General features: G+C 41.1%; 1 protein-coding gene across 2 annotated transcripts; it reads right to left on the reverse strand.

Moving 5' to 3' along the window:
- Positions 1–764: 764 nt before the first annotated feature.
- iffo1a (intermediate filament family orphan 1a) lies at positions 765–23,533 on the reverse strand. Of its 2 annotated transcripts, none has more exons than XM_022211399.2 (10): positions 23,395–23,533; positions 21,995–23,078; positions 7,415–7,475; positions 5,988–6,083; positions 5,686–5,826; positions 4,965–5,149; positions 4,781–4,898; positions 4,139–4,234; positions 3,929–4,059; positions 765–3,395 (listed from the first exon to the last, which is right to left on the reverse strand). In XM_022211399.2, the coding sequence occupies exons 2-10, from the start codon at positions 22,945–22,947 to the stop codon at positions 3,332–3,334; spliced, it is 1,845 nt and encodes a 614-aa protein (XP_022067091.2). In that variant the 5' UTR covers positions 22,948–23,078; positions 23,395–23,533; the 3' UTR covers positions 765–3,331. The 2 variants fall into 2 exon arrangements, with proteins under 2 accessions (XP_022067091.2, XP_022067090.2); XM_022211398.2 differs by having other exon boundaries at positions 4,965–5,152.
- Between the last annotated feature and the right edge of the window lie 1,160 nt (positions 23,534–24,693).

The raw sequence follows: 24,693 nt of genomic DNA on the forward strand, positions 1-24,693 counted from the left end.
ATTTTTTTTCGGATGTCCTGGGACAATTCTCTCCTTCGCTTTCTGTTGTCCATGTTCAATGTGGTACACACCTTTTCACCAAACAGCAGGGTGACTACTTGTCTCCCTTTAAATAGGCAGACTGACTGATTATGAGTTTGGAAACACCTGTGATGTCAATTAAATGACACACCTGAGTTAATCATGTCACTCTGGTCAAATAGTTTTCAATCTTTTATAGAGGTACCATCATTTTTGTCCAGGCCTGTTTCATTAGTTTGTTTTTTTAAATAATTATGTTAATCAACAATTCAAAAGTAATGGCTGTTTTTGATTATTTAATTTTCAATAAATTTTTATTTATTGTTACTTTTGTGAGTTTCAAGTGATTTCAGTGAGAATTGTGGGTTTTTCCTTTTTAACCGAGGGGTACCAACAATTTTGTCCACGTGTGTAATTCTTTAGTTTTAGGTGTTATGTGAGAATTAATGTTATAGAAATGACTGAAAATTCAAGAGAGCCCTGATATTATGTTCTTTACAAGTGTGTGTCAACTTTTGATGACAACTGTTAAGAGTAAATGTCTTTGATGTATTTCTATGCTTTTTTGTGTGTGGATGAAATACATTTAGGTTTAATATGTAATTTTAATGGTCATGCTATTTTTAATTGGGTGAATAATCCAGTAAATGAATGTATAATTTGTTTTCAGATGTGCAGTATTTTTTAATATTTCTGAAGTAAACATCTGGTAGCTAAACAAAAAAATGTCAAAGAACAAACAGTCTTTTTATATCATTTATTTAGTGCATTTTTCATGTTTATTCAGTAAAGTTGTCAAACATACAGCTCAGCACACCAAAAGCTAAAGATCCCATTGAACAAACACCCTGCATCAGACATCACAGCAGCTTCAGTTTACTGGCATTTCGCTCACACATTCAGGAGTCTTTACTGTTGGGGATTCAATTTGCAGTTAATGTATGTTTTTTTTTTTTTTCTGAGCTGTAATTTGTGTTTCATGAGGTCATTTTTTTCTTTTGTGTTCACAGATTCTATGTACAGTTGGATGATGCAGATACGGACATTTCAGTGAAAGCAGCATCTGTGGTGAGTGATGTTTTCCTACTTTGCTTAAGTCTATTGCACGCTTGCAGTTACTATGTTTTGACCCAAAATGTGAATGTGGTCAGGGAAGAAAACTACAGGACTGAAAAGAAATGTTTCCTTTGAATGGGTTTGTTTTCTGGCAGGTTACTGAACAATCAGACATTCATCTAATGAAAGATGTGATGATGTTTGAATTAGTGAACCTTAAATTGAAAAAAAAAAAAGCACTGCAGCAACAGTAAAATCAGCATAAAATAGATTTTAAATCCTGATGCAGACTTCAAACCCTATGATTTTAATCATTTCTGGGGGTGTATTTGCTATAAAATAATGTCAATGATGCTGCCTGACACTACTAATAGGTCTAGTTCAACTCTTATTAACAGCACTGCTGCAAAAAATAGACATTTTAAAATCAAATGTTAATTAGCTTTAATATCAGCTAAATTTACATCCTAAGACTTGTTACAGCATTAACAGTTAAGCATTATACAAAGCAGTATTATGTACATTTGATGCAGTGTTTTTATCTTTTACAAACTGTACATTTTACAGGACAAAGATTTCTTAAAATACATTTAGAGTTTTGTAAATTAAAAATGTTTTGAAAGTCACAGAAGAAGCAAATGAGGTCAGTTGCATGGCATTGATTAGACATGGAGTCACAAAATTTCATACTTAAGTCCTAAGTTATAATCAAAATCACCTCCTCTCCATGGTGTTTTTAGATTATCTGTGTTTAATAGAGTTGTAAAAGTTTACAGTGTCAGTTTAGTCAGAGTTATCTTAGTTATATTGAATTTTCTCAACCTTAATACATACTTAGGTATTTTTGAATAAGTAAATAATTTTCTATATTTTCAATTTTAAAATGTGTTTTCCAAAAGATAGAGTTCACCTGATTTCAGTTAGTTTTGAAAAATGTCTGCAAATTTTGGTAGAGTTTTTATCCTGTAGAAGAAATATTGATGTAATTATGTTTTACAAAGCAGTCATATTTAGTCCAAATAAATATGAAGCTAAGTTGTAAGTGTGGCAATGTTTGGATAGAGACAAAAAAATGTTGTTGTGTTTAAAAAATTTGGACATCAGTTTAAGGCAAGTAGGGCTTTAATATTTGAAGTTTTCTTTAATTGGGTCATATTTTAGGATTTAAAGCTTCCCATAATGTGCAAATTGAACAGTAGTTCACTGTGTAAGCTTTTCCTTTTACGGGTCGCCACAGTGAATCAATTGCCTCCATCTAACCCTCTCTTCTGCGTCCTGTTCTCTCACCAACTGCCTTCATGTCCTCTTTAACCACATCCATAAACCTTCCAAAGAGAACTGCCAGCTCTGCCTCCTGTCTTTTCCTCAGGGACACCGTCTCCAGACCAAACAACATGGCTGGTCTCACCACAGTTTTGTAAACTTTTCATTTTAGCTGAAACTATCACACTTGACTTCACTGTCCATTGCTTTGGACTGTTGACCCTAAGTACTTAAAATCCACCATCTTCTTGATCTCTTGTCCCTGTAACCTCACACAGATACTCTGTCTAACCTTCATTCCTCTCCTTTCCAGATCAAATCACTTGTTCCCAATACGGATCACAATGTCATATGCAAGCATCACAGTCCATGGAGACTGCTGTCTATCACACCTCCACAGGTATCATCAGGACCAAGTGCCTTTCCACTCTTCAATGCCCTCTTCACTTCATCCTTACTACTTCCTGGTCCACAACAGTCACCTCTTCTACTCTTTGTTCTCTCTCATTTTCCTCATTCATCAACTCTTTAAAGTACTATTTTTGGCACACTTCCACCCTTTATCACCCTAACCTGCTGCATGTCCTTCCTATCTCCATTTTGCCAACCTATACAGGTCAGTCTGTCCCTCCTTACTGTCCAACCTAGCATAAAAGTCATCATAAGCCTCTTGTTTGGCCTTTGCCTCCTCTACTTAGTAGTTTACTGTGTAATATTAAGTGTAAAGTAATCATTTCCTCTGTTCCTTTAATAGATTCCCTGGTGTGCAGAACATTTATCCTCAAAGTCAACAGGAAAGTTCTTGTAAAATGTATTGTTTGTTAATGTAGCTGGAAAGCACAGGAAGGTAGCAGTTTCATATTATTGCTGTTCAATGCAGCTGATGTTTTAACAGCAGCTTTTTTTTTTTTTTTTCATCTGTCATTGATGTATATGCAATAAAAAAAAAAAACATTTAATTTTTACAACAGAATTGCAGCATCTGGGATCACTATTGTGGAGGTAAGGCCAGCTTCTTGTCTGTGTCCAAGTCAGCCATGAGAGTTGTGGATTTCCTGAAACAGTGCAAAGAGGTTATCGCATCAAAAGGGTATAGAAGATGGGACAGGGGACCAAACACACTAACAGAAACAAAATTCAATCAAGAAAAGATACATGAAAATAGATGAGGACAGAAGCATTAAGCAGGGAAAATCAAGCCACAGCAAAATGATAAAATGGAATCAACACATGAGTAGCATGAAGACAGAATCAACAAAAGTCACATGCATGAAATAGGAAAGACAAGCAAGAAGAACAAGACACAAGCTACAAGGAGACATCAGTAAAATAAAGATAGAAGTATGAAGATCAAAGGATCACAATCAAGAAGAAAAATACAGGACAGAAGCATCAGGATAAATACAGAACAGAGCATCTGAAGCATGAAGATCAAAACATTAAGATGAAATCAGAAGCAAGAAAAAAAAGGATGACAATGGAAACACAACACAGAAGTCACATGCATGAAGATGGAAGGGACTGAAGCATCAGGATGGAAGAATGAAGCAACACACATGAAGATGGAAACCACATGCATGAAACATACCTGTCTCCACTCTGACTAATGAGTCTCCTGCAGGTCTCCATCTGGACATCCAGGCCTCTCTTCATGGAACACATCTCCATGTACTCATGCAGATGGCGATTCATGTCACTCTTGGCAGTGGCCAGTTCCAGCTGACCAAGACAAAAATACTCGTTACTTCAATCACCGCTGCTCTTGGAGGATTTCTTTGGTCGAGTGGAACTACCTCACCTCTATCTGGTCAATGGTGTCCTGGTACTCCCTCTCCCTGGACTTAAACAGCGACTCTGTGTCCTTAATCACATCCTCAATGGACTCCTCCTGGAGCTGTTTGTCATAAAACAAAAGAATAAAACAGTTATATGCTGAGGTTAATTAACTTGTCACTGGAAGCAGAACATTAACAGATGAATAAAAGCAACCCTGTTTTCAAGTGTTCATTTACATTTTAAGCCTCACTTGTTAACCACGCCCGACGGGTACGTCAGCGGGGTTATTGCATTCGGTGCGGTATCTGGCTGGGTAAGTATGCATGTATGTGGCTATGTCCGGTCCGATATCTCTGCAACCGCTGAAGTCAGGATAATCAAACTTGGCACGAAAGATCAGTGTAAGGTCCCCTGCTCAGTTGTGGAGTTACAGGTCAGCAGATCAAGTAGGGAGGGAGATGCGTACGATGATCAAAATTGATAAACATTGTATCAGTTGTATATGGAGGACAGGGTTTTCGCCAGCAGAGGGCGTGGTTCTGCCCTCTACTGAGGGCTCATCTAGTTAATTTAGAAACATTAAATCTTACGCAGCCACATCTCCCATCAAATTTTGCCATGTACTAGAATGACCACAAAGCTGCTTCTTTAACCTTGTTTGTACCTCTCCTTGTGTCTCCACTCCCAGTGTGCATCCAGGAAAATCTTCCCACAGCAGCAGAGTTTCTTCAGTTTCCTCCCAGGCCAGACTGTCGCAGTCATCCTCAAACTCACTCTCTCTCCTGCACAACAGACAGAAGTTAGTGGATGCTTCACCACTGCTGTGTCTGAATTACAAAAACACTTACAGCTGATTCAGCACCCTCTGCATCTGTTCATTGATCGGATTGGTTGATGAGCTGCACGACTCTTCATCTCTGGCACCGCCTCCCTCGCTCTCAGACATGCTCAGTTCGTCTCCGTCCCCGGGCTTCGGCGATTGGCCGCTTCGCTTCCTGGCGCGGCGGCTCAGAGTGGAAGGCGGTGTGGGAACCTGCTGGGAGGACACGAGTTTATTCTGTAGTAGGGGAGCCAGACTCATCTCAGGTTCTACATTCAGCCCAATCTGATCTCCAGCTGACCAGTAAAAACACTGTATGACCACAACTCCTAATTTTCCCTTTTGTAGTGCAAAAAACATCTATATTTAAAGTTTTGGTAGTTAAAAACAACCTGAAAATATTCAAATTCAACAACATTGTCTTAGTTTATCACTTCCACATGGCAACCTCCAGATCAGCATCTGCAAAGGAACAACATTTAGTCACATCTGGAAATGATAGCATTTTACTTTAAGACTATATAAACTAGAAAAAGACTACAAAATGCAAAGACAAACACAAGCAAGACAACTAAATGAATAAAGCCAAACCCAAAATGAGGGAAACCCCCCCCCCCCACAAAAACCAAAAAGAAACTAAACTAAAACACAAGAAAATCCCATATTAGATCTTCTGGCAGGCCACTCTCGGCCTGCACAGTCTACAGTCCAGATGGCAGCTTTGAGGACATTCATGGCCGCAGACATACCTGGAAGATGTTGATCATGTCCTCACAGTTCCTCTGCTGGGCCACGTCACAGAGCCGGGCCGTGATGTCGATGCGGCGGCAGATGTCCATGTCAACCTTCATGGCCTTCTCCTGGATCTTACTGTCCAAGTCTGAGCGGTTCTGAGGCAAAGACACAACCATGACTCAGTTCAGCTGCTGCACATGTATGTAGTTCTGGTCATAGGTAGCTAAAGGTTTGGCTGTAAACACTTAAGCATGCGAGTCATTTGAATTATTAAAAGCATCTATTAAAATTAAAGCTGAAGTTTGAGCTGACTTACGTTGCTGACGAGTCCTTTAAACAGGACCAGTTCTGCCTTCAGCTGCTTCACCCTCAGAGCCAGTTCATCCTGACACACCTCGCTCTCCTGCAAGTCCTACAAAACAAAAACAACATTTTTCATCAGGCAGAATGTTAGGGGATAAGGGAAACCTGAACCCAAAGCGAGAGCAACAGAAGACACTGGGCACACTGTAGATAAGCAGGATTTTATTTACAAAAATGCAAACAAACTTAATCCAGTAAATAAAAAAACCAAACCAACCCAAGAGTGCCCCACACAGAGGGGCACCACAAAAAAGTATTAATCTACTCGAAAGCAGTTCAGGTTCTCCCCAGAATAACCCAGAGTCTGGTGAGGCAAGCGGGATCGCTCTCGGAATAGCGAGGCTGCAGCAACACTGTCAGGGACAGACGAGGACTCCTGGAGCTCCTCCAACACGGGTGAGGCAGCGTCGACTCCCTGGGGACCACGTGAGGCGGCTCTGGGTCCCTCTAGGACGGGTGAGGACTAAGCCTGGAGCTCCTGGTGGATGGAGGATGCGGCGTCGATCCCCTCGGAAACTGGGAAAACGGATTCTCACAGTATTGCTCGGCACCTCGGGAGCTCCGGCGGCGTCACCCGGGCCATCAGTCTGGCCACTCATGCCAGCATGTCAACGGCTGCTGCGGCCAAGAACGACGACGAGTCCTTCTCGGGGAGGGGGCCAGCCAATCAAGGCACTCTGGGAGGCAAGTAAGGTCCGGCGTTCCCTGTCCGGCTGGGCAAAACGCGGGCTGCTCGGAAGGCTCACCCTCACACTGCAGATGAAGAGCAGGAATGATCCATTGCTGCATGCTGTGCGTCTTCATACCGGGAGGATGAGAAATTAGCTCTACCTGCACAGGTTCTGCACCTGAAACTCATCCTGTCATCAGCACTGGGACGCAGAAATTGACCTGAAACACACCTGAACCTGTTTGGCAGATCTTACCCAGGTCTCTGCTTGTGTTAGATCTACTCTCAGATGTGTCTTGGATAAAAGCTTCTGCTAAATTAAATTATACACTGACATACTGTCTGTGTTTTTCACAAGTCAGGATAAAGTAAGGTAAAACTTTATTAATCCTGAAGGAAATTCTTTTGCAGATATTGCTCAGAAAACTAAATATCTACTAGAAAAGCAACGAGACACAAGAATGAGACATTATAGAAAATTTAAACAGGTGAGCTCCAACGATGATGTAAAATAGAACAATTAAAAGTAATTCTGGCAGTTTACTGTGGTAGTAAAGAAATGTCACACATGATAATGAAATATTGGACATGAAATCGGAATATTGCTCACAAAAAACTTAATGACTTGAATCAGAGAACCATAAACTTTTTTGCTTCAAACATTATGCGGAGAAAAGCCAAAAGCATCTTTAAAACCAAGAAACATTTACCTCTTCAAGTTCAGCCACCTTCTCCTGCAGGTCCATCCTGGCTGTGTATTCTTCTTCCCATCTAGAAACGCACACAAAGCAGGACGTTTTAAACTGAGACAAACACAAAAACTGAGCTGTGTGACACAAAAGAAACAAGATGATTCACAGACTATCAAACAGGCGCTCTGAACCTCTAAACCTTATCACTGAATACGTGATGTCAACAAAAACTAAACCACCAACGTGACACCGTTCATCAGAAACGGATAATGTTGGATTTTCCATCTGCAAAATGAACCAAATCTCAATTTAAAAATGTGATATTTCATCTAAATCACTTTATTCTACTTCTAAACATTTATCAAAAACAAAAAAAAACCTGTAAAAAATACCAGAGGAGGATGCAATTAAAAAAATCCTACTAATTACAGGCTTTGATATTAATTGTGATTGTTTTTATAAATATATTAAATATCAATATTTAACACAAGAATTTTTTTTCAGTTCAAATAAATGCTGGTTGACGACTGAATCAATGAAAAAACAAACACGTGAACTTAAACTCTTTTGTTTGTATTTATCTGCATTTTTCATCTGCCTGCTGCATTCACAGATTAGTGCAAACTCAAAGTGACATTATAGCGATTTATATTCAACATTTTAAGGCTTTTTGGAAACTAATACTTTTAATGCCTTTGAAAGGGGTCTATTATGGGATGGCTACAGCCTTAGTAGGTACCAGGACTGTTGTTGCTAAACGTGTGCACTCTCATTTGCACAAAGTTGTTTCATTGATGTTAATGAGGCGCTGAGATCTGATGTCTAAACCAGTCATCGTTAAACTGAAACCAGGACAGATTCGGGAGCTTATTTATTTCCTCAAAGACTTTCAGAAATATTTTTGCTGAGCAGTTTTCAAAATAAAAGAGAAATTTTGCTGCCCCAACATTTCATTCTTTATTAACCACGCCCGACGGGTACGTTGGCGGGGTTATTGCATTCGGTGCGGTATCTGGCTGGGTATGTGTGTGTATGTATGTATGTATGTATGTGACTATGTCCGGTCCGATATCTCTGCAACCGCTGAAGTCAGGATAATCAAATTTGGCACTGAAGATCAGTCTAAGGTCCCCTGCTCAGTTGTGGAGTTACAGGTCAGCAGATCAAGTAGGAAGGGAGATACGTACGATGATCAAAATTGATACATATTGCATCAGTTGTATAGGGAGGACAGGGTTTTTGCCAGCAGAGGGCGTGGTTCTGCCCTCTACTGAGGGCTCATCGAGTTGCAGCTGGCAAACAGATTTTAGATTCGTTACCGCCACCTACTGGGCTACAGTGGTCATCAGTGTTACCGAAGTGCCAGAAATTAGGGAACTGAAAAAGGTGCCATTTTTTTAATTTAATGCGTTTTTTTTCTGTAATTAATCAATCTTAATTATCGCCTTCCCAGCCCTCAAAAAATAAAAAAAACCACACAACTGTAAAGTTAAAATTGAGTCGGCTGCACCCAGCGGTCGCATAATAAAAACTCAGCTGAACTGGAGGCAGCGTTTTGAGAGCAAAGAAGACAAGTTTGGAAACAAGACGACATGGTCATCAATATCCCCCGCCACATGTGATGTCTATGAGTCTATATCCAAAATAGTGATCAAGGGCCATAACTCTGAGCTTTAGTGTACCGTCGGCGGTACACCTACTAATTTGCATAGGAATTTCAAGAATGTCCGACGGCTGCAAACACGATTATACAAACACTATACGCCGATGGAAAGCTTAGATTCTCATGAATCCGCCGGTATAAACCACTTTCAGATGCGATTACCACAGCGGGTGAGAAAAACACATTTGTCTGACAAAAACAAATATTCATCCATCCTTTCTCTATACACGGCTTCAACGCACACAGCGCAACTCACATTTCCGGGTTCATTATTACACACAGATGAAAATATTCCACAAAAAACAGCCATTATCCAACCTTTTACATCCAGATGACACAAGCCAGTAAACTATTTTGTCCAAAACATGTCCTGAAGTCGGTATAAAATCAAGGAAATGCACCTCGCGATGCCCGTCCAATATTCCCCGTATTTTTCGTAATTTTTTTATTTAAAAATAGAATGTTAGCGATTTTTTGTACTGAAAACGGCTGGAATTGACTGAAGCTTAAAGGGTTAAATATTATCGCACAGGTCTCATTTTTGAACTTGATCAAGGTGTCCATGGTGTGAAGCTACACACTAAATTTCGTAATCCTAGCTGTAATAGTTTCCGAGAAAAGCTGTCCCCTTCATGACGGAAGCATGGACAGACGGAGGCCAAACCTATATCCCCCTTTTTCACTTTGTGGAGGCGGGGGATAATAAATACAAAAATGTAAACAGTCAAATATAGATGGCATATAGTGTTTTACATTGTTGGCAACACCTTTGAAGGTTTTCATTTTTGTAAAATAAATCCAGAAATTCAACTTTGATTTGTTTCTGATTTATTCCATTATAATTTTGTCATATTGCACAGAACACATTTTTGACTTCTCTCTCCTTCTGGTCATGCTCATTCTGTTTTCATAGTGGTGAAGGACTTTAAGCTGCAGTGACAAACGAGCTCACCGTGAGTAAAAATGTGACGGGAGCAAAACTGTTCTGACAACCTGTTCATCCTCCTCCTTCTGCAGCTTGAAGCCAAACCCTCCGTAGAAACCTGACTGACCATCACCGTTATCACTCAGCAGGTGTTGCATAAGCAGAGAGCACGTTGATGCACGTAGAGCACGAACGGCAACACTCCGTCTCTATGGAGAGGAGGCAGAAATACACAGAGCAGAGGCAGAAGCTGCACTGCAACGCTCCATCTTCTGTTATACCGTCATGTATTTTCTGTCTTACACTGACATGAATATGCTCATTTAGTCACATCAGTTCCACATGAAGGACAACTGATCAATCAGCCATTGCAGTGTTTACACACAGAGGAAAACATCAACAACTGAAGGGACGTTTGCTGCAACACTCACAGTGTGAATCCTAACGACTGTGATGCACAAATCCAAGCTACAGAATCTCCCCTGATGCAATAATAAAGTGTCACCTGAGGGTATCTGATTATACAAAGTACACAAATGATGTCAGAGCTCTCAGTCTCCTACATTTAGAACTGTACCAAACTCCCCGGAATCATTTTATGTAAAGTAACACGAGAAAGAAATGACTGTGGCAGCCTGTAATGATGGAGTGGATGTAAGTCACAAACACTGAGGCTGAGACGTCGATCCAGTAAATGACATCCATATCCAGCTTTGCAGAATGAATTGGTGCACTTTTGTGTGCCATCAAAACGTCACAATTTGCTCTCAATCAACCCAATATTTCATTAAATGATGTCTTTAAAGCCACTGGCTAATTTGCCGTCACTCTCAGCTGCAGGTCTGCGTTCTCCAGGCGTTCTGTGGTTTTGGTTGGTCCTTTTGCCCTCAGTGTTAGTCTCATAAGGACAAAAACGCTTCATCATCAGCCTTCCAGGATTAATCCGTTATTTTTGGCAGCTGGAGGAGCAGACAAGCAGTGAACATCCACAGCTTTGAACTCGCTAAACCTACAAGAGGCTGCTATTGATTTTACATTTAATCTGATGAAACTAATTCTACAAACATAAAACAATAGCAAAGAGGCACAAAATTACCCAAAGCAGATACCAACAGGCACAAAACAGCAACAAAGAGAGATAAACATCTGCTGAGACCCACAATAAAACTGAAAAAAGAGACGTAAACTGACCAGAGAGACAGAATCAGATGGAAAAGGAGCACAATCAGATGTTACTTCAATGCAAACAGAGCTAAAGAAGACAAAAAAACAACCAATAGCAGTAGAGATAAAAAAAGAAGCACAAAAAATCTAAACTAATAAAAGAGATGCAAAATGGTCACAGACACAAAAAACAGAAAGAGAAACAAAACAACCACAGTGAGATAGAGCCAAGAAAAAGGGATAAACACACGCTAAGTTAGTGCAAACACAGATAAAAATAAACGCTTAGACACACAAATTAATGCAAAATGGTTGCAGAGACAAGAAAAACAATGTTCCTAATGTTCTTTCAAAAAGAATCTAATTAATTAAGAAACACAAAATGAACAGATGCAAAACCAACACAGAAAACAACCACAAACACACGCAAAATTCTTCATGTAGATATTGCTGTTTTAATACAGATAAAACCTCATATAACACACACACAAAAAAACACAACTAACTGATAAACAGCTGCTAAGAGCCATAAAATATCCACTAAACACCTACACCAAAAAAAGAAGAGGAGCAGAGAGCTCAGAATAAACCCAACAAGCTCAGGAAAACACTCAAAAAAAAAAAAAATCACATTATACTGATATAAAGTGATGCAAAATTAACACAATTAGATGCACAGCCAATGCAAACAGAAACAAAACAACCACAAACACACTCAAAATAAACACCAAGACCAAAAAAAAACCACAACGACACAGAAAAAGACCACAAAGAAGAAAACCCGTCTCTGAATGCACAACGGCTTGTCTCTAAACAATCCAACCGTTATTTGTGTTTTTACAGATTCTGTCACCAATTTTAAAAAATGCTTTTCAAAGGAAACACGTCTTTCCAGTCTGCTGGGAGGTTGTTGGGTTTTCATGGAGCATCTCCTCATTACACTGAGTGAAATCTGACTCAAAGCCAAGAACTTCTTGGTCACACTGATTAAAAAACAGAGCAAGTGTCAGAAGCAGGAGTAATAAACCGGGTCTGGGGTATTTGAGATGCAATGATCAGAGAAAGACACGCTCCAATGTAACAGTTAGAGGAACGGCCTCGGTGTCCTGGTGGCTCTGATGCTGTTGTCAGTCTCAACACGTGTCTCTGCAGTGAGGCTGCTGCTCCTCATCATATCTGACTGGATTCACAGCAGCTGCTTCATCTGTGACGGTTTCATAGCCCCTTGATGGTGGAAAAGCTTCTGCACATGTCAAAGGCAGCTAAAGAGTCAAACTTGAAGCTAAAAGTAATAAGAAGTGGAGGATTTTCCTGCTGGGCTGCACTCCTGAGATGTCATGAAACAGGATGACGTGAGTTTAAAAATGCAGACGCAGCAGCTTCAACTCTCAAAACCCCAAAATGTGCAGACAGGTTTGAAAGACATGTTTGCTTTATTAGATAATATAAAAAATTAAATTACACCGTGTATCAGCCAGAAACTGTAAAAACAGAAACAAACAAGAAAAGCACTCAGAAAGGTCAGTACTCCACCAAGACCGTTCATTCCCTGTCCTTGCGCTGACCACAGGCGTGTGTTATGCATGTGTACATTATGTACACGTGACCTAAATATGTGGCTGGCGGTGGGAATTGATGGGACTCAAACACACAAACAATTTAATCAGTTGTTCCTTGGATCATTTCTGATGGATAAGTCCTGATAAGTCCTCAGTGGTGGATTTGTAGTAGGATCACAATCAGCTGATGTAGTGTTCACTGGTTGTCATGGTTACAGTGACGCCGTGCCTCCATCTAGCAATGATACAGGAATCTTTAACAAATCTCCACATTTGTCCAAAATGATTAGAAATTTCTACAGAAGTTGCCAAACCTGTCAGCTTTGACAGTCTTGAAATTACATTTTTAATTGTGAGAATGTGAGATCCTTTTTCTTAAATAGCAAAAGTGTATTGCTTTTCTGTCTTTACTTGTTTCTCTCTTGCCTGCTCCAGGGACTGCAGATGGAAACTAACGAGTATAATCTGGTCCAGAGCATCTTCATCTTCTGTTTAATGTTCTTCTGTACCTGGTTCCTGTCGAATAAATTAATTTTCACAAAAAGCGTGTTTCTACTTTCGGTCTACAAACACAAAATGAGGCTCCATCACCATGTCTGCAAATGGTCCCATTCAAAGCCAATACAGACAAACACCATCCAACGATATTTGCTCATTGCCGGGCGGTAAACATGCACACAAACACTGTAGAAGGAACTGAAAACTGGAGGAAGAAAGACACGCAAAGGGGAACTTAAAAATGCACAAATCCAAATGGTCACAATTATCTAGTCAGTTTAAGTGGATCTTTTTTCGGCATCGTCGGTTATTCAGCATTTTCTGCATGACAGTTAGTTAGGCATCTGTCCAATCATCTCATGCAAAATAAATAGAATAATTGGACAGGCTTTTTCTTTTTATTATCAGAGCACTTAATCGACTGCTGCCGGGATGTTAGGACGCTGCCAATAAACACAGAAATAAAAGCTTGTGGAATACATCGCTCGTCACCCAGGCAGGTGCTTTTTGTAAACTTGGAGAACTGTTCTACAGCTGTCACTTTCTATGCTAAGTTTATCACCCGGGTTTAAATCTACACTCGTGCAACACACAAGATTAACAGAAATGAGGAAATGTTTCTCAAAAATGTTGACATATTCTTTAAAAAAATGTTGCAGCCAACTTAACATTTGGAACAAAGAGGAGTTTTTGTTTTCATTTTGTACGACTTTGAATTAAAACTGTGCTAAAAAAAAAAAGCCTGAAAGGACCGAGATGAAGTCTATATGTTGCAAGAACTTTTACCATTTTCCACTTTTTACAATCTCGTCACACCCTGAATGAGTCTATTTTATATTATGGACATTTTTGGAACGGCAAACTGCAGCTAATGAGCTAAAACCAACAATATGCAACACATGAATAACCCCACACCACAACACATTATCTTTAACGCTACAGATAACCATGCAGCACCTCCACCAAACAACCTGGCTGTCCTCTTTGTGGCTTTAAATACAAAGTGACGCCATCTCTCTGCTTTCATCTCTCACTGTATCCAGCCCTAATCCACAAACGCTCTGCATGAGTCACTGCAGCCTCTCACTGGAAAAATGAGAGCCGACATTTGCTGCTCTCTATTATTAGTGGAGCGAACACTTAACGCCCGTGGAGACAACACAACAGTGTGTGTTTATGTGTTCTGTGGCCAAAAGCAGGCAGAGTAACCTTTGGTGTGAGCCTGTCCGTCATGTTTCACGCTTTAGTTCCACTGAAAGCACCGACATTTTAGAAAGCAGTGGACTTTATCGCACTTCTTCCTGTCCCAACACGACAACACTGAGGCCTGTCAGAACTCTTACATAATTAATTACAATTATTTGAGCAGATTTGCTTATTTTGCATGCCTACTGTAATCATTTCTGTTCACCAATGTGAAAACAGCTGCAGATATGTCACGTTTCAGTCATTATTTTCAAGCTATTTTGCAGCCCTTCTTGTGCTTCAGTTCAGTGACACTAACTGTTAATCCTGAGGCTTTTAACTTCGATTATTCACCTGTTATTATTTACCCATATTTATCTATTATTTCTGTCTTTATCATCTATTGAAGCAGCACAATCATGATCAAAATAGTGACTATTGTTTAGATCTATGTGGACGTTATAATTATTTATCGCCACTAATCAGGGACAAAATCATTTTACTACACTTTAATCATTTTCATTACCATGTTGTGCTACACTCTTATCTATGCACAAATATCTGATGCTAAAGCAGAGCATTTCCTATTGGCTAAATATAAATCAAATTTTCTGCACATCTGCTTATCGACGTCACAATTTACTGAGGTTTCCTAAATGCCTCGCATGCACAGAGAAGCTTCTAGTCTCCATTCAGTTAATGCAGCAGCTCTGTCACAAAAAATACTTTAAAAGGAGCTAAATAAGGTGTTCTAGTGTCACACTGACCTGAAACCAAGTGATTTTATTCTCCTGGGTTGTTTGCTAATGAGTGAGACTTCCAGGTGTGCAGCATTTTAAAAGTCAACATCACAGTCGCTCATGTCATTTAACTGCGGGAAGCCAAAATAGTGATAAATATTCAGTGAGTAGTGCAGTCATGGCATCTGCTGACATGAACATCATGGATTTAGCATCAGAAAACCACAAGTAAGGGTTCTGTTGCATAAAAAAAGCCCACCATGACAGCTGCTAACACCGCAAATTTAAAACTAATGCAGGTAAAAATGGAACGAAAAAGACAATTAATCACCAAATTCATAATTGTGGCAGTCCTAACAAACCCCACATGTCCACAGCACCTGATCCATTGAGAACTTGTGTCACAGTTTAATGTTGAACTTGACTTTCCTGCACACAGCTGCATCCTCACATCCATCCTCATTAACCTTCATCATGGCCGGACCTCCGTAATCCAGCTGAATGCACACATTTCAGCAAGACTCCGGTGTACAGAAGCTGCACATTAAACCGTGTTTTCTGAGCTCGTCAGTAAAGTCAACGCAGGTCTGAACAGATGTGTTGTTTGGAGATGAAGGCGATGATGACGAAGACGATGACGTCAGCGCCTGTCTGACGCCACAGCTCGAGACACGGAGGGAGGAAACGGACGAGGAGTCAACGAAGACGACAGGAAATAGAGTAATGGAAGCAGAGAAACACAGAGAGACGAGAGAGAAGAGAAATGCAATGAGATATAAAGAGAGAGAGAGACACTGAGGGGGAGACAGGCGGGAAGTCATAGAGGGAGGCAAAGAGGGGACAGAGGGGGAGAGAGAGGGAGACAAAAAGGGAGGCAGAGGGTGAGACTGAGAGCAAGATGGAGGGGGACAGAGGAGGGGAGACAGGAGGTGAGGCTAAGAGGATGACAGAGAGAGAAACAGAGGGAAATGGGTGGGAGACATGGAGGAGAGGGAGGCAGAAAGGGGGACAGAGGGGGAGAAAGAGTGAGACAGACAGGGAGAGATGGAGACAGAGGGGGAGGCAGAAAGGGAGACAGAGGGGGAGACAGGGTGACATCACTGCTGGCGGTCACAGGCCTTTGCTGCATTGCAGGTACTGAGAGAAAACCATGAAGGAGGAGGAGGAGGAAAAGGAGGATGTTAGGAAGGACAGATGGAGGAAGAGAATGAGGGAAATGGATGAAAAGAAGAAGACTGAGAAAGATGGAAGGAGGACTAATGAGAGAGAAAAGCAGCAGTCTTCAGACAGACAAACATTTAATCCAAGTTTCCAGAAAACTGTCCCACAAACATTTAAAATGTCACAAAAAGAACCTCAGAATCAGGCGTGTTTCCTTTAACTGACGGTGGTTATCAGCTTTGCTAACTCAGGGAACCATTCTCTGACAATCATATGGGTTAAAATACGTATTTTACTGTTCAGTGCACTCTCAGTGCTTCCACTGATTTCTAACATGACAGAGCTCTGAAACTTGATTCATTTAAACATCAGTGAGTGCAGGTTTAACGCTCCCATAATGAAGGCTACATGGAGGTAACTTCAGCTCTTCAAGTGTAAATAAAATAGAAATGACAAATTGAATATATTCTCTGACACAAATAGACAAATCCATTCTCTGATCTGTGTTCTGTTACTTGCAACAAACAGATTTATGCATACACCATCATTATTATTATTATTAACAGGCTGGGAACTGCTTTTTCCCATGCTCCATCAGACTCCTGATCTCCAAACATCTGTCATTTTTGTCACGTTTAATGGTTGTAGTGCTGCTTACTTCTTCTTCTTTTAAGCCTAGCATACCTGCTAACCCATTAATCTCACACCAGTCAGGCAGCAGCCATGCTGTCCACAGGCAAAGACAACAAAAGAGGTGCTAGCAGACGATTCTTCATGTGAGTTCAATGTTTAGCACATCTGTCTATTTTATTAGATGCAGAACAGACAACAGCAAAAGCCCGTCAGCATCGTATTCTTGCAATCTGTCGACCGCTAGTAATGAGAGGAGAGAAAAACAACAGCTCACGGTGACTTCTCCCCTGATGGTTCCTCCCTTTAGATGCAACCAAACATCAACATAGAAACAGTCGTAGCTACAATTAAGGAATGTGATGATGGTTGTTCATGGATTCAGTAGCTTTAGAAACCTGAGGCCGTTCAGATTGAAAAATCCTGGGTGCATTAATGTGTCGATTCTACTGTTTTTAGACTCAAAGTGAGTCGTTCGGATTCATTTCCGCCAGTGATAAATAAATGAATGAAAGGCTTTTGGCATCATAGCATCCAGTTACATTCTTGGCAGCTCAGAGGAGCATTTTGACCTTCATGTTTGGAAATAAAATTTGCTAAACGTATAACTGGACAGTAAACTTGATGAATAAAACACAGAAGTAATATAATCCTTTCAAACTGACCATGATGGAGGTTTTTAAACTTCTACAATTCTGGTTTCAGTCCTGCAAACACAGGAATTTCCTGTATAATTCAATAACACAGATTGATAAATATGACCATTTGTTTTTTGTTTTTTTTTGCTTTTATAAAATCATTTTATTTCTGTTTCTGACAAATTGAGATTATTAGAAAACACTCATGCAGAGGCTTTGTTTTCAGGACCTGGTAATGAACTAATGTTAAGTTGCTAAACTGTTAACTTGCGACAGAATTTTAGGCTCTGTGATTGGACGTTTAACACTGAAATGCACCATGGGAGCTCCAGCTGACTGAAGGCTTTATCAAAGAAACTGATATTTTCTGGAACAGCTGATCATCTTTCGCATCACTGAGCCAATCAGGACAAAGTCACGTCCATCCAAGTTATTAAGAACTCCAACTCTCACCTAACATTTTCTAATATTGTTTAAAAAAAAAAAAAAACGGAACAGGGCTCAAAACAAACAACAGCTGAGGCTCATGTGTAGTGAAGTATTTGGAGCTGTCTATGTTGCTAAAGTCCAAAAAGGAAAAAAGCATATGGAAATAATTCAAACCAAACTGGTCCCGACAAAGGAGAAAACAGAAAGATCAAAAACACCTCCACAGCCAGCACAATGCTACTGAAGGAGCTATTCAAACGTTTTCCATCTCCACCTCACCCTAATAGCTTTCAAACATGTAAACACTTAATGGAACTTTTAGTGCAGCAATAAAACTGGAACGATAAGCAGTTTGTGAACGTGCAGCTCAGAGAACGAGTTTAACATCCTCCTGAAATCAATGTGACTGAAGGTTTGTCTTGCAGAAGCATCTCGTGTCAGCAGGACGAAGCTCAAAGCGTCGAGGTCGGTGCTTTTTAACGTCACACAGCACTAGAAAAAACAAACTGTGCTTCGGTGTGTGTCGGTGCAGGGAGGAGGAAGACATCAATGAAAACACACGCAGGCTGCAGGCTGGGCCAAGCTAGTCACTGAGCTAAAAAAAACAGGCTTCAATCTCATCTCTTCTGTATGTTTTATGCACCAAAATCCACCAAACAGCAACATGAGAGCTGCAAATCAGCAGACGCTAATCAAGATCCTGCAGGAAAAGGGCAAGAAAGCGCAACAAAGAGTCCGGTGTCATGTTTGTTTAAGAAACCTGTAACTCTGCAACGCTTTAAATGAAAGATTTGTCACATATGTTTGAAGAGAGTTTTGCTTTGTTATAGAAAACACTCATGGTAATTATGGCTCATAAGAGATGAATATGTGATGCAAATATCCAGGATGTGCAGGAATGTGCAAATTATTCACTGAAAATTGTCCACATTTACATAGCATTTAGAGAACACAATTAATATAATCTAATATATGGTTAAAATTACACTTCACATGTAAAATCGAGGCTGCACAGAGGGGTAGTGGTTAGCACTTTCGCCTTGCAGCAAGAAGATCCTCGGTTCAAACCCCGGCCTGGGATCTTTCTGCATGAAGTTTGCATGTTCTCCCTGTGCATGCGTGGGTTTTCTCTGGGCATTCCGGCTTCCTCCCACAGTCCAAAAACATCCATCCATCCATTCTCTATACACCGCTTTATCCTCACTAGGGTCATGGGGAGTGCTGGAGTCTATCCCAGCTGACTCTGGTGAAGGCAGGGGACACCCTGGACAGGTCACCAGTCTGTCACAGGGCTACATATACAGACACTCAATCACACCTACAGACAATTTAGAGTAACCAATTAACCTCAGCATGTTTTTGGACTGTGGGAGGAAGCCGGAGTACCCGGAGAAAACCCACGCATGCACAGGGAGAACATGCAAACTCCATGCCGAAAGATCCCAGGCCGGGATTTGAACTGGGGATCTTCTTGCTGCAAGGCGAAAGTGCTAACCACTACACCACTGTGCAGCCATCCAAAATATGCTGAGGTGAATTGGTTACTCTAAATTGTCCGTAGGTGTGAATGTGAGTGTGATTGTGTGTCTGTATATGTAGCCCTGTGACAGACTGGTGACCTGTCCAGGGTGTCCCCTGCCTTCACCTGAGTCAGCTGGGATAGGCTCCAGCTTTGCCCCCCCCGTGACCCTAGTGAGGATAAAGCGGTGTATAGAGAATGGATGGATGGATGGATGGAAAATCGATATGTGCTGCTAATGTAGCATAATATGCATTTTCGCTAAATTAAATTGAGCAACTGATTGCAGATGGTAGAATGTCTAGTTATGATGAATCCAGTGAAATAAATGTGATATAAATCACGATACTTCAACATATTGATGCAGAAAGAGTCTAACTGAACAATGGATCAACTTTTAAATAAATCTACAACTATTTTGATCTGGGTTTGAGTTATTGTTAACAAAATAAAAGTCTAAAATCTCTGATTCTGGTTTCTTTCCTCTACTGTAACAGAACACTGAATATCTTTGGGTTGAGGACCAAACAACACTATCGGTCATCCTGGGCTCATCAACATTCACTATTTTCTGACATTTTATAGCCCAAACAATTAATCAGTTGATCAAGAATACATACGACAGATGGATTTGCAGTGAAAGAATCCTTAGTTACAGCTCTCAGTTCTTGTTTCTGAGGATTGTGCCTTCGCCTAATGTGACCTCCTTTGTGTTCATTTAAATAAACCCTGTACAGCCAGCGCTGCCAGAAAGGCGCCCTGCTCATTGATCTGCAGCTATGCCCTCCATGACAGAATGCAGACAGAGATATTAGAGGCAGAGCTCCCTGGATATAAACAGCACGTGGAAAATCCTCGTGTGGCGACAAATTCTCACCATGTCATCAGCCGACCCTGTTGGATATCAGGTGTCGGCTTTTCAGAGCTCAATCGATAGAACCTTCAGAGTGAATCCACATTATGGAGGCTGGTGTGGTCTGGGGACAGGATCACTCCAAAAACACACAGTACAAGATTTCTGGGTTTATTTCAATCAGAATCAGGCTTCTGTTTCAATACGTCTGCTGCTGTGACAGTTACATTTCTGAAATCAATGAAAGTGATTGAGCCTCACAAACTAACATCACAGACCTGCACCATCACTTATTGACTTTGTTCCTCTAATAAAGTGTTTAACTGACCAGAACCATGAATTATGGATTCAGCAGCTCTGGTGTGTTTTCAGTTTGGGAGGCCGCAGCCAAAACTGCACCATCAGTGTTTTCAGCCTGCTGACATTCTGAGAAAAGGAGCTGGATGCACCTGAAGGCATCATGCTTTTATCTTCTACAGCCTCTCAGAAGTGCATCAGTCTGTCCTTGGTGAAGCGGAATAATGTTACAGAAAGATGCTCTGGTTTGTTGACTTCTTCTGTGGAAAAACTTCAGAATCTGCAGAACAATCCAAAGCTGAACTCGTTATTATCCTCTGAGCAGTTCAGGGTTTATTTGATCTCATTTTGTTTCCAGTGGTTCTTGTGTTAGCTGATTGCTGACTTTGCCTTTTAGTATTTTTATTGTCCAGGTTTCTTATTTGTGTTCCTACAACTTTTATTTTCTTACTCAGCTACATTTTAAATGAGGTCTCAGTGCACTCAGAGTTTAAATAAGGCTGAATAAATGAATAAACACAGGAGACATGAATAGATTTTACATACTGACTGGATTAAATATCGGCTCCTGACCTCAGCAACAGCCTGGAAAACCCGTTCTAACCTTTTATTTCCTTTGCTTGTTGTATTTTTGTGATATGTTTTGGAATTTAATATGCAGGATACCTCAGTATTTCTGTCTTACTGACTTCGAATTAGTGCGTTGACACGGTTTTGATTCAAGATTTTTATTTATTACGGTTTAAAAAAAAAACACGATTTTGATCCATGTATTCATACATTTTTCACTAATTTATCTTTTTTCATTTTTTAAAAATTTGATTAATAGATTTTATTTATTTCCTATTACAATTTTTAAAACTGATTTTGATCTCATTTATTGATACATTTTGACAAATGCATTTATCTTTCTTCACTTTTTGAATTAGATCATCAGATTTTATTACATTTTTTAAAAAGTAAGATCACTACAACTTTTAAAACTGATTTTCACCCAATTTAATTGTAGATTTGGACTTATTGAGATTTTATCACTTCAAAACAATGGGAGTACTGTTTTTGTTGCTGTTTTGTTCCTTGTCTTCTGTAAATCAGTAATCTACTTCCTTTGATTGGAATGATTCAAGAAATTAAAGTTTGCTGCACTGAATTTAATTTTTAATCCTAATTTTGCCCATAACCACCCGGCACCAAGCTGCAACCTTTACAAACACAACTTTATCCTAAAACCTGCTCTCTGATGACAGAAAACACCCTCCACCTGAAACCTTTCAATGAGCATCTCCACATCAGAACCAGGACCATTTTCTAACCCACAGACAGACTCAGCTCCTCACCTCCTCTTGTACTCGTCCCTCTCTCTCTTCACCTTGGCCAGTACGTTGTACAGCGCCCTGATCTCCGGTGTGATGGTGTCGATCTGGACTCCGACACCGTCCGGGTGCGTCCAGGACACTCCGGGCCCCGTGACGCACGACTCCCTGCCGGTGCCGAACCTCCGGGTGTGGTTGAAGGACCAGATGGTTCCGGGGAGGAAGCGCGGAGGAGGAGGAGGCCCGGTGCTGGTGCCGGTTCCGGTGTGAGCGGAGAGCTTCTCGTTGATGTTGCTGATGGTTCTGGTCGGGTCGCTGGGACTGAGAGCAGGGCTGGTGGTCAGGTTGGAGTTGGAGTCCGTGTTCAGGTTGTTCCCCAGCAGGTGTTTGTTGTCGAACAGAGGAGGAGGGTTGAGGGTGGGAGAGAGGAGGCCGCCGGGCAGGTAGGCCGGGTTGTTGGCGTTTTGGAGCGGAATGTAGCCCGGTCTGGGTGGGATGGGACCGATGAATCCGGTCTGGACCCCCATGTCTTTGGTCAGCGGCTTCTGGTGCGGATCCCCTCCGCTGTTGTCCTCCAGGGCCTGCTGCAGCTGCTTCTCCAGCACCTTGTTCCTGCGCTCCAGCTCGTGAACTTTGGCCAGGAAGCAGCGGAAGCGCAGGTTCAGGGTCTTCAGCACGCTGATGTTGGACCCCAGGTCGTTGCGCAGCGCCGTGGCCGCCGGTGGGACCCGGTGCAGGGGGCTGCTCAGGTGCAGGTAGGCGAGGCCGGACGGCGGCAGCGCGCCCAGATCCAACCCGGACAAACCGTCCGGCCCGAAGCCGCCGTGCTCCCCCAGGAAGTATCCCGGCTCCGGGATGGCGGAGTCGGCTTGGCCCGTCATCTGGTGGTGATGCTGCTGCGGAGCCAGGAGGCCGTTCTCCCCCAGGACCGGATTCATGCTCGAGTAGGAAAATCTGAAGTGCTCGAAATCCGGCATGAACCCAGACTTCAGCAGATTCAGCTCTGCAGGTAATTCCGTGTAAAATCTTCGAATGATCCGCAGCAGGAATGAGGCCCAGCAGCCTGTTGTGGATGTCTATTCCTGATGATCTCCTTTACAGAGAAGAGCTGAGGGCAAAAAAAGCAGACGACGCGTTTTAGAAAGGAGGCATTTGGGGCCTCAAATCAGACCACAATGACAGGATTCAAACAGAACACTGCAGTACACCTTTGTGGACATACGATAAAACAAACACACAAGGTGTCTCTAAATCTGCCACTGGAGCCTGCATCAAAATGAGATTGCTGAGTTTACTTTTACGCAGGACTCGTTTAGAGGAGACACGGTGGTGACGCGCACCAGCAGAACACGGTTTATTCTAAGCCTGAGAATAAAACAGCACATCAATATAATTCTGCTTTAATGGATGTTTAATTCACCTACCTTCAGCTGGAGCAGAATAACTAGTTTTTCCAGGTAATGAGGTGGAATCAGTGTAGTGCGACGGTGCAGCAGAGAAGAAAACAAGCGACTGACTGCGGCTGTAGGTTACCGTACTGACGCTGAAAGGAGCACCAAGAAGCTTAAGGTACCGTAATAACTACAGTAAAGGCGCACAGAAAAAGTAAAATTTGTTGCTGTATGTCAGAAGCTGTCATTACCAAGTAGCTTTTACAAATTTGAATTTAAATTTACCTGGTAATTATGTAAAATAAAGCCCTTAAAGTAATGGACAAAAAACCCGTCCGTTGGCACCACTGCCACATTTTGAAAAAATACAATCTATTGAGCTTTGAAAGTTTCATGCAGTTTTCATTCCTTAAATTAGTTTTCAAATGTGTTAATAATCTTACCCCTGAACCCTTATCCAAATTTATTCAAAGACAGAACAGCAGCAGAGTAACAAGAAACAAGGTGAATGGAAACTGTAGCATACAAAAATGTAAGTCAGCATTTGGACAGTTAGCTTTCTCTTTTAGAGGCTCTAAACTCTGGAATTCATTACCAACCGATATCAAATTAATCACAGATTTAAAACCCTTCTCTGCAAAGGTCAAGTGCTGGCTAAAAGCACATCAGAGCTGTAATCATTCTTAGTTTGCCATGTTTTTTATTAACTTATTTTGAACTGGTTTGTGTAATTATTTGTTTTTATGTGAACATGTATTTTATTGTTCTTTTGTAAACTTTGTTATTTATGATGTTATATATTCTGACTTTATATTTAAAGGCCCCATCTAGGGACAAGAGTTGGAAACTAGCCCTTGCTATAAACTCTGTGCAGCACATCAGATTCATGCCAAGTAATGGAACGATGTTAAACTGCATCGTCCCTATCAAATAAATAAATTAAATTCAGTGTGTATCACAGCAAACACTGACAAGTTGAGAATTTCTAAAGAGTAAAACAAGATTTAAAGGAGGTGGCAATGTTGCAAACCAATAGACAAGGAACAAGTGCAGCAAATGAAGGAAATTTTGAGGGAAAAAAAAATGTAGACACTACCTATCTTCTAAAAATGGATGTGCAGAAATGTGCAAATTTACATATGGTTGCCTCTATGGATCTGACTCCTGATCACTAAAAGAATTATTGGAAATCACACCTCACCAACAGGCTGCTGTATGGTCCACATCCACGGTGGTCAACCATCATTAGACAGACTAGAACTGGATGGACATGTGATGACACAAGGAAGCAGCTGGTTGTTATGGAAACTGATCTCAGAAAGGCCAGAAGGT

Source organism: Acanthochromis polyacanthus, chromosome 11 (assembly GCF_021347895.1).
Source record: "Acanthochromis polyacanthus isolate Apoly-LR-REF ecotype Palm Island chromosome 11, KAUST_Apoly_ChrSc, whole genome shotgun sequence".
Taxonomy (NCBI): Eukaryota; Metazoa; Chordata; class Actinopteri; family Pomacentridae; genus Acanthochromis; species Acanthochromis polyacanthus.

Excerpts from the sequence above, each read along its gene's own strand:
- iffo1a (XM_022211398.2), bottom strand. The coding sequence starts at position 22,947 with ATGCCGGATTTCGAGCACTTCAGATTTTCCTACTCGAGCATGAATCCG. Across the intron at positions 7,476-21,994 it reads AGGGACGAGTACAAGAGGAG|ATGGGAAGAAGAATACACAG; the intron begins GTGAGGAGCTGA and ends GTGCGTTTCTAG. Across the intron at positions 5,827-5,987 it reads TTAAAGGACTCGTCAGCAAC|AACCGCTCAGACTTGGACAG; the intron begins GTAAGTCAGCTC and ends TCTTTGCCTCAG.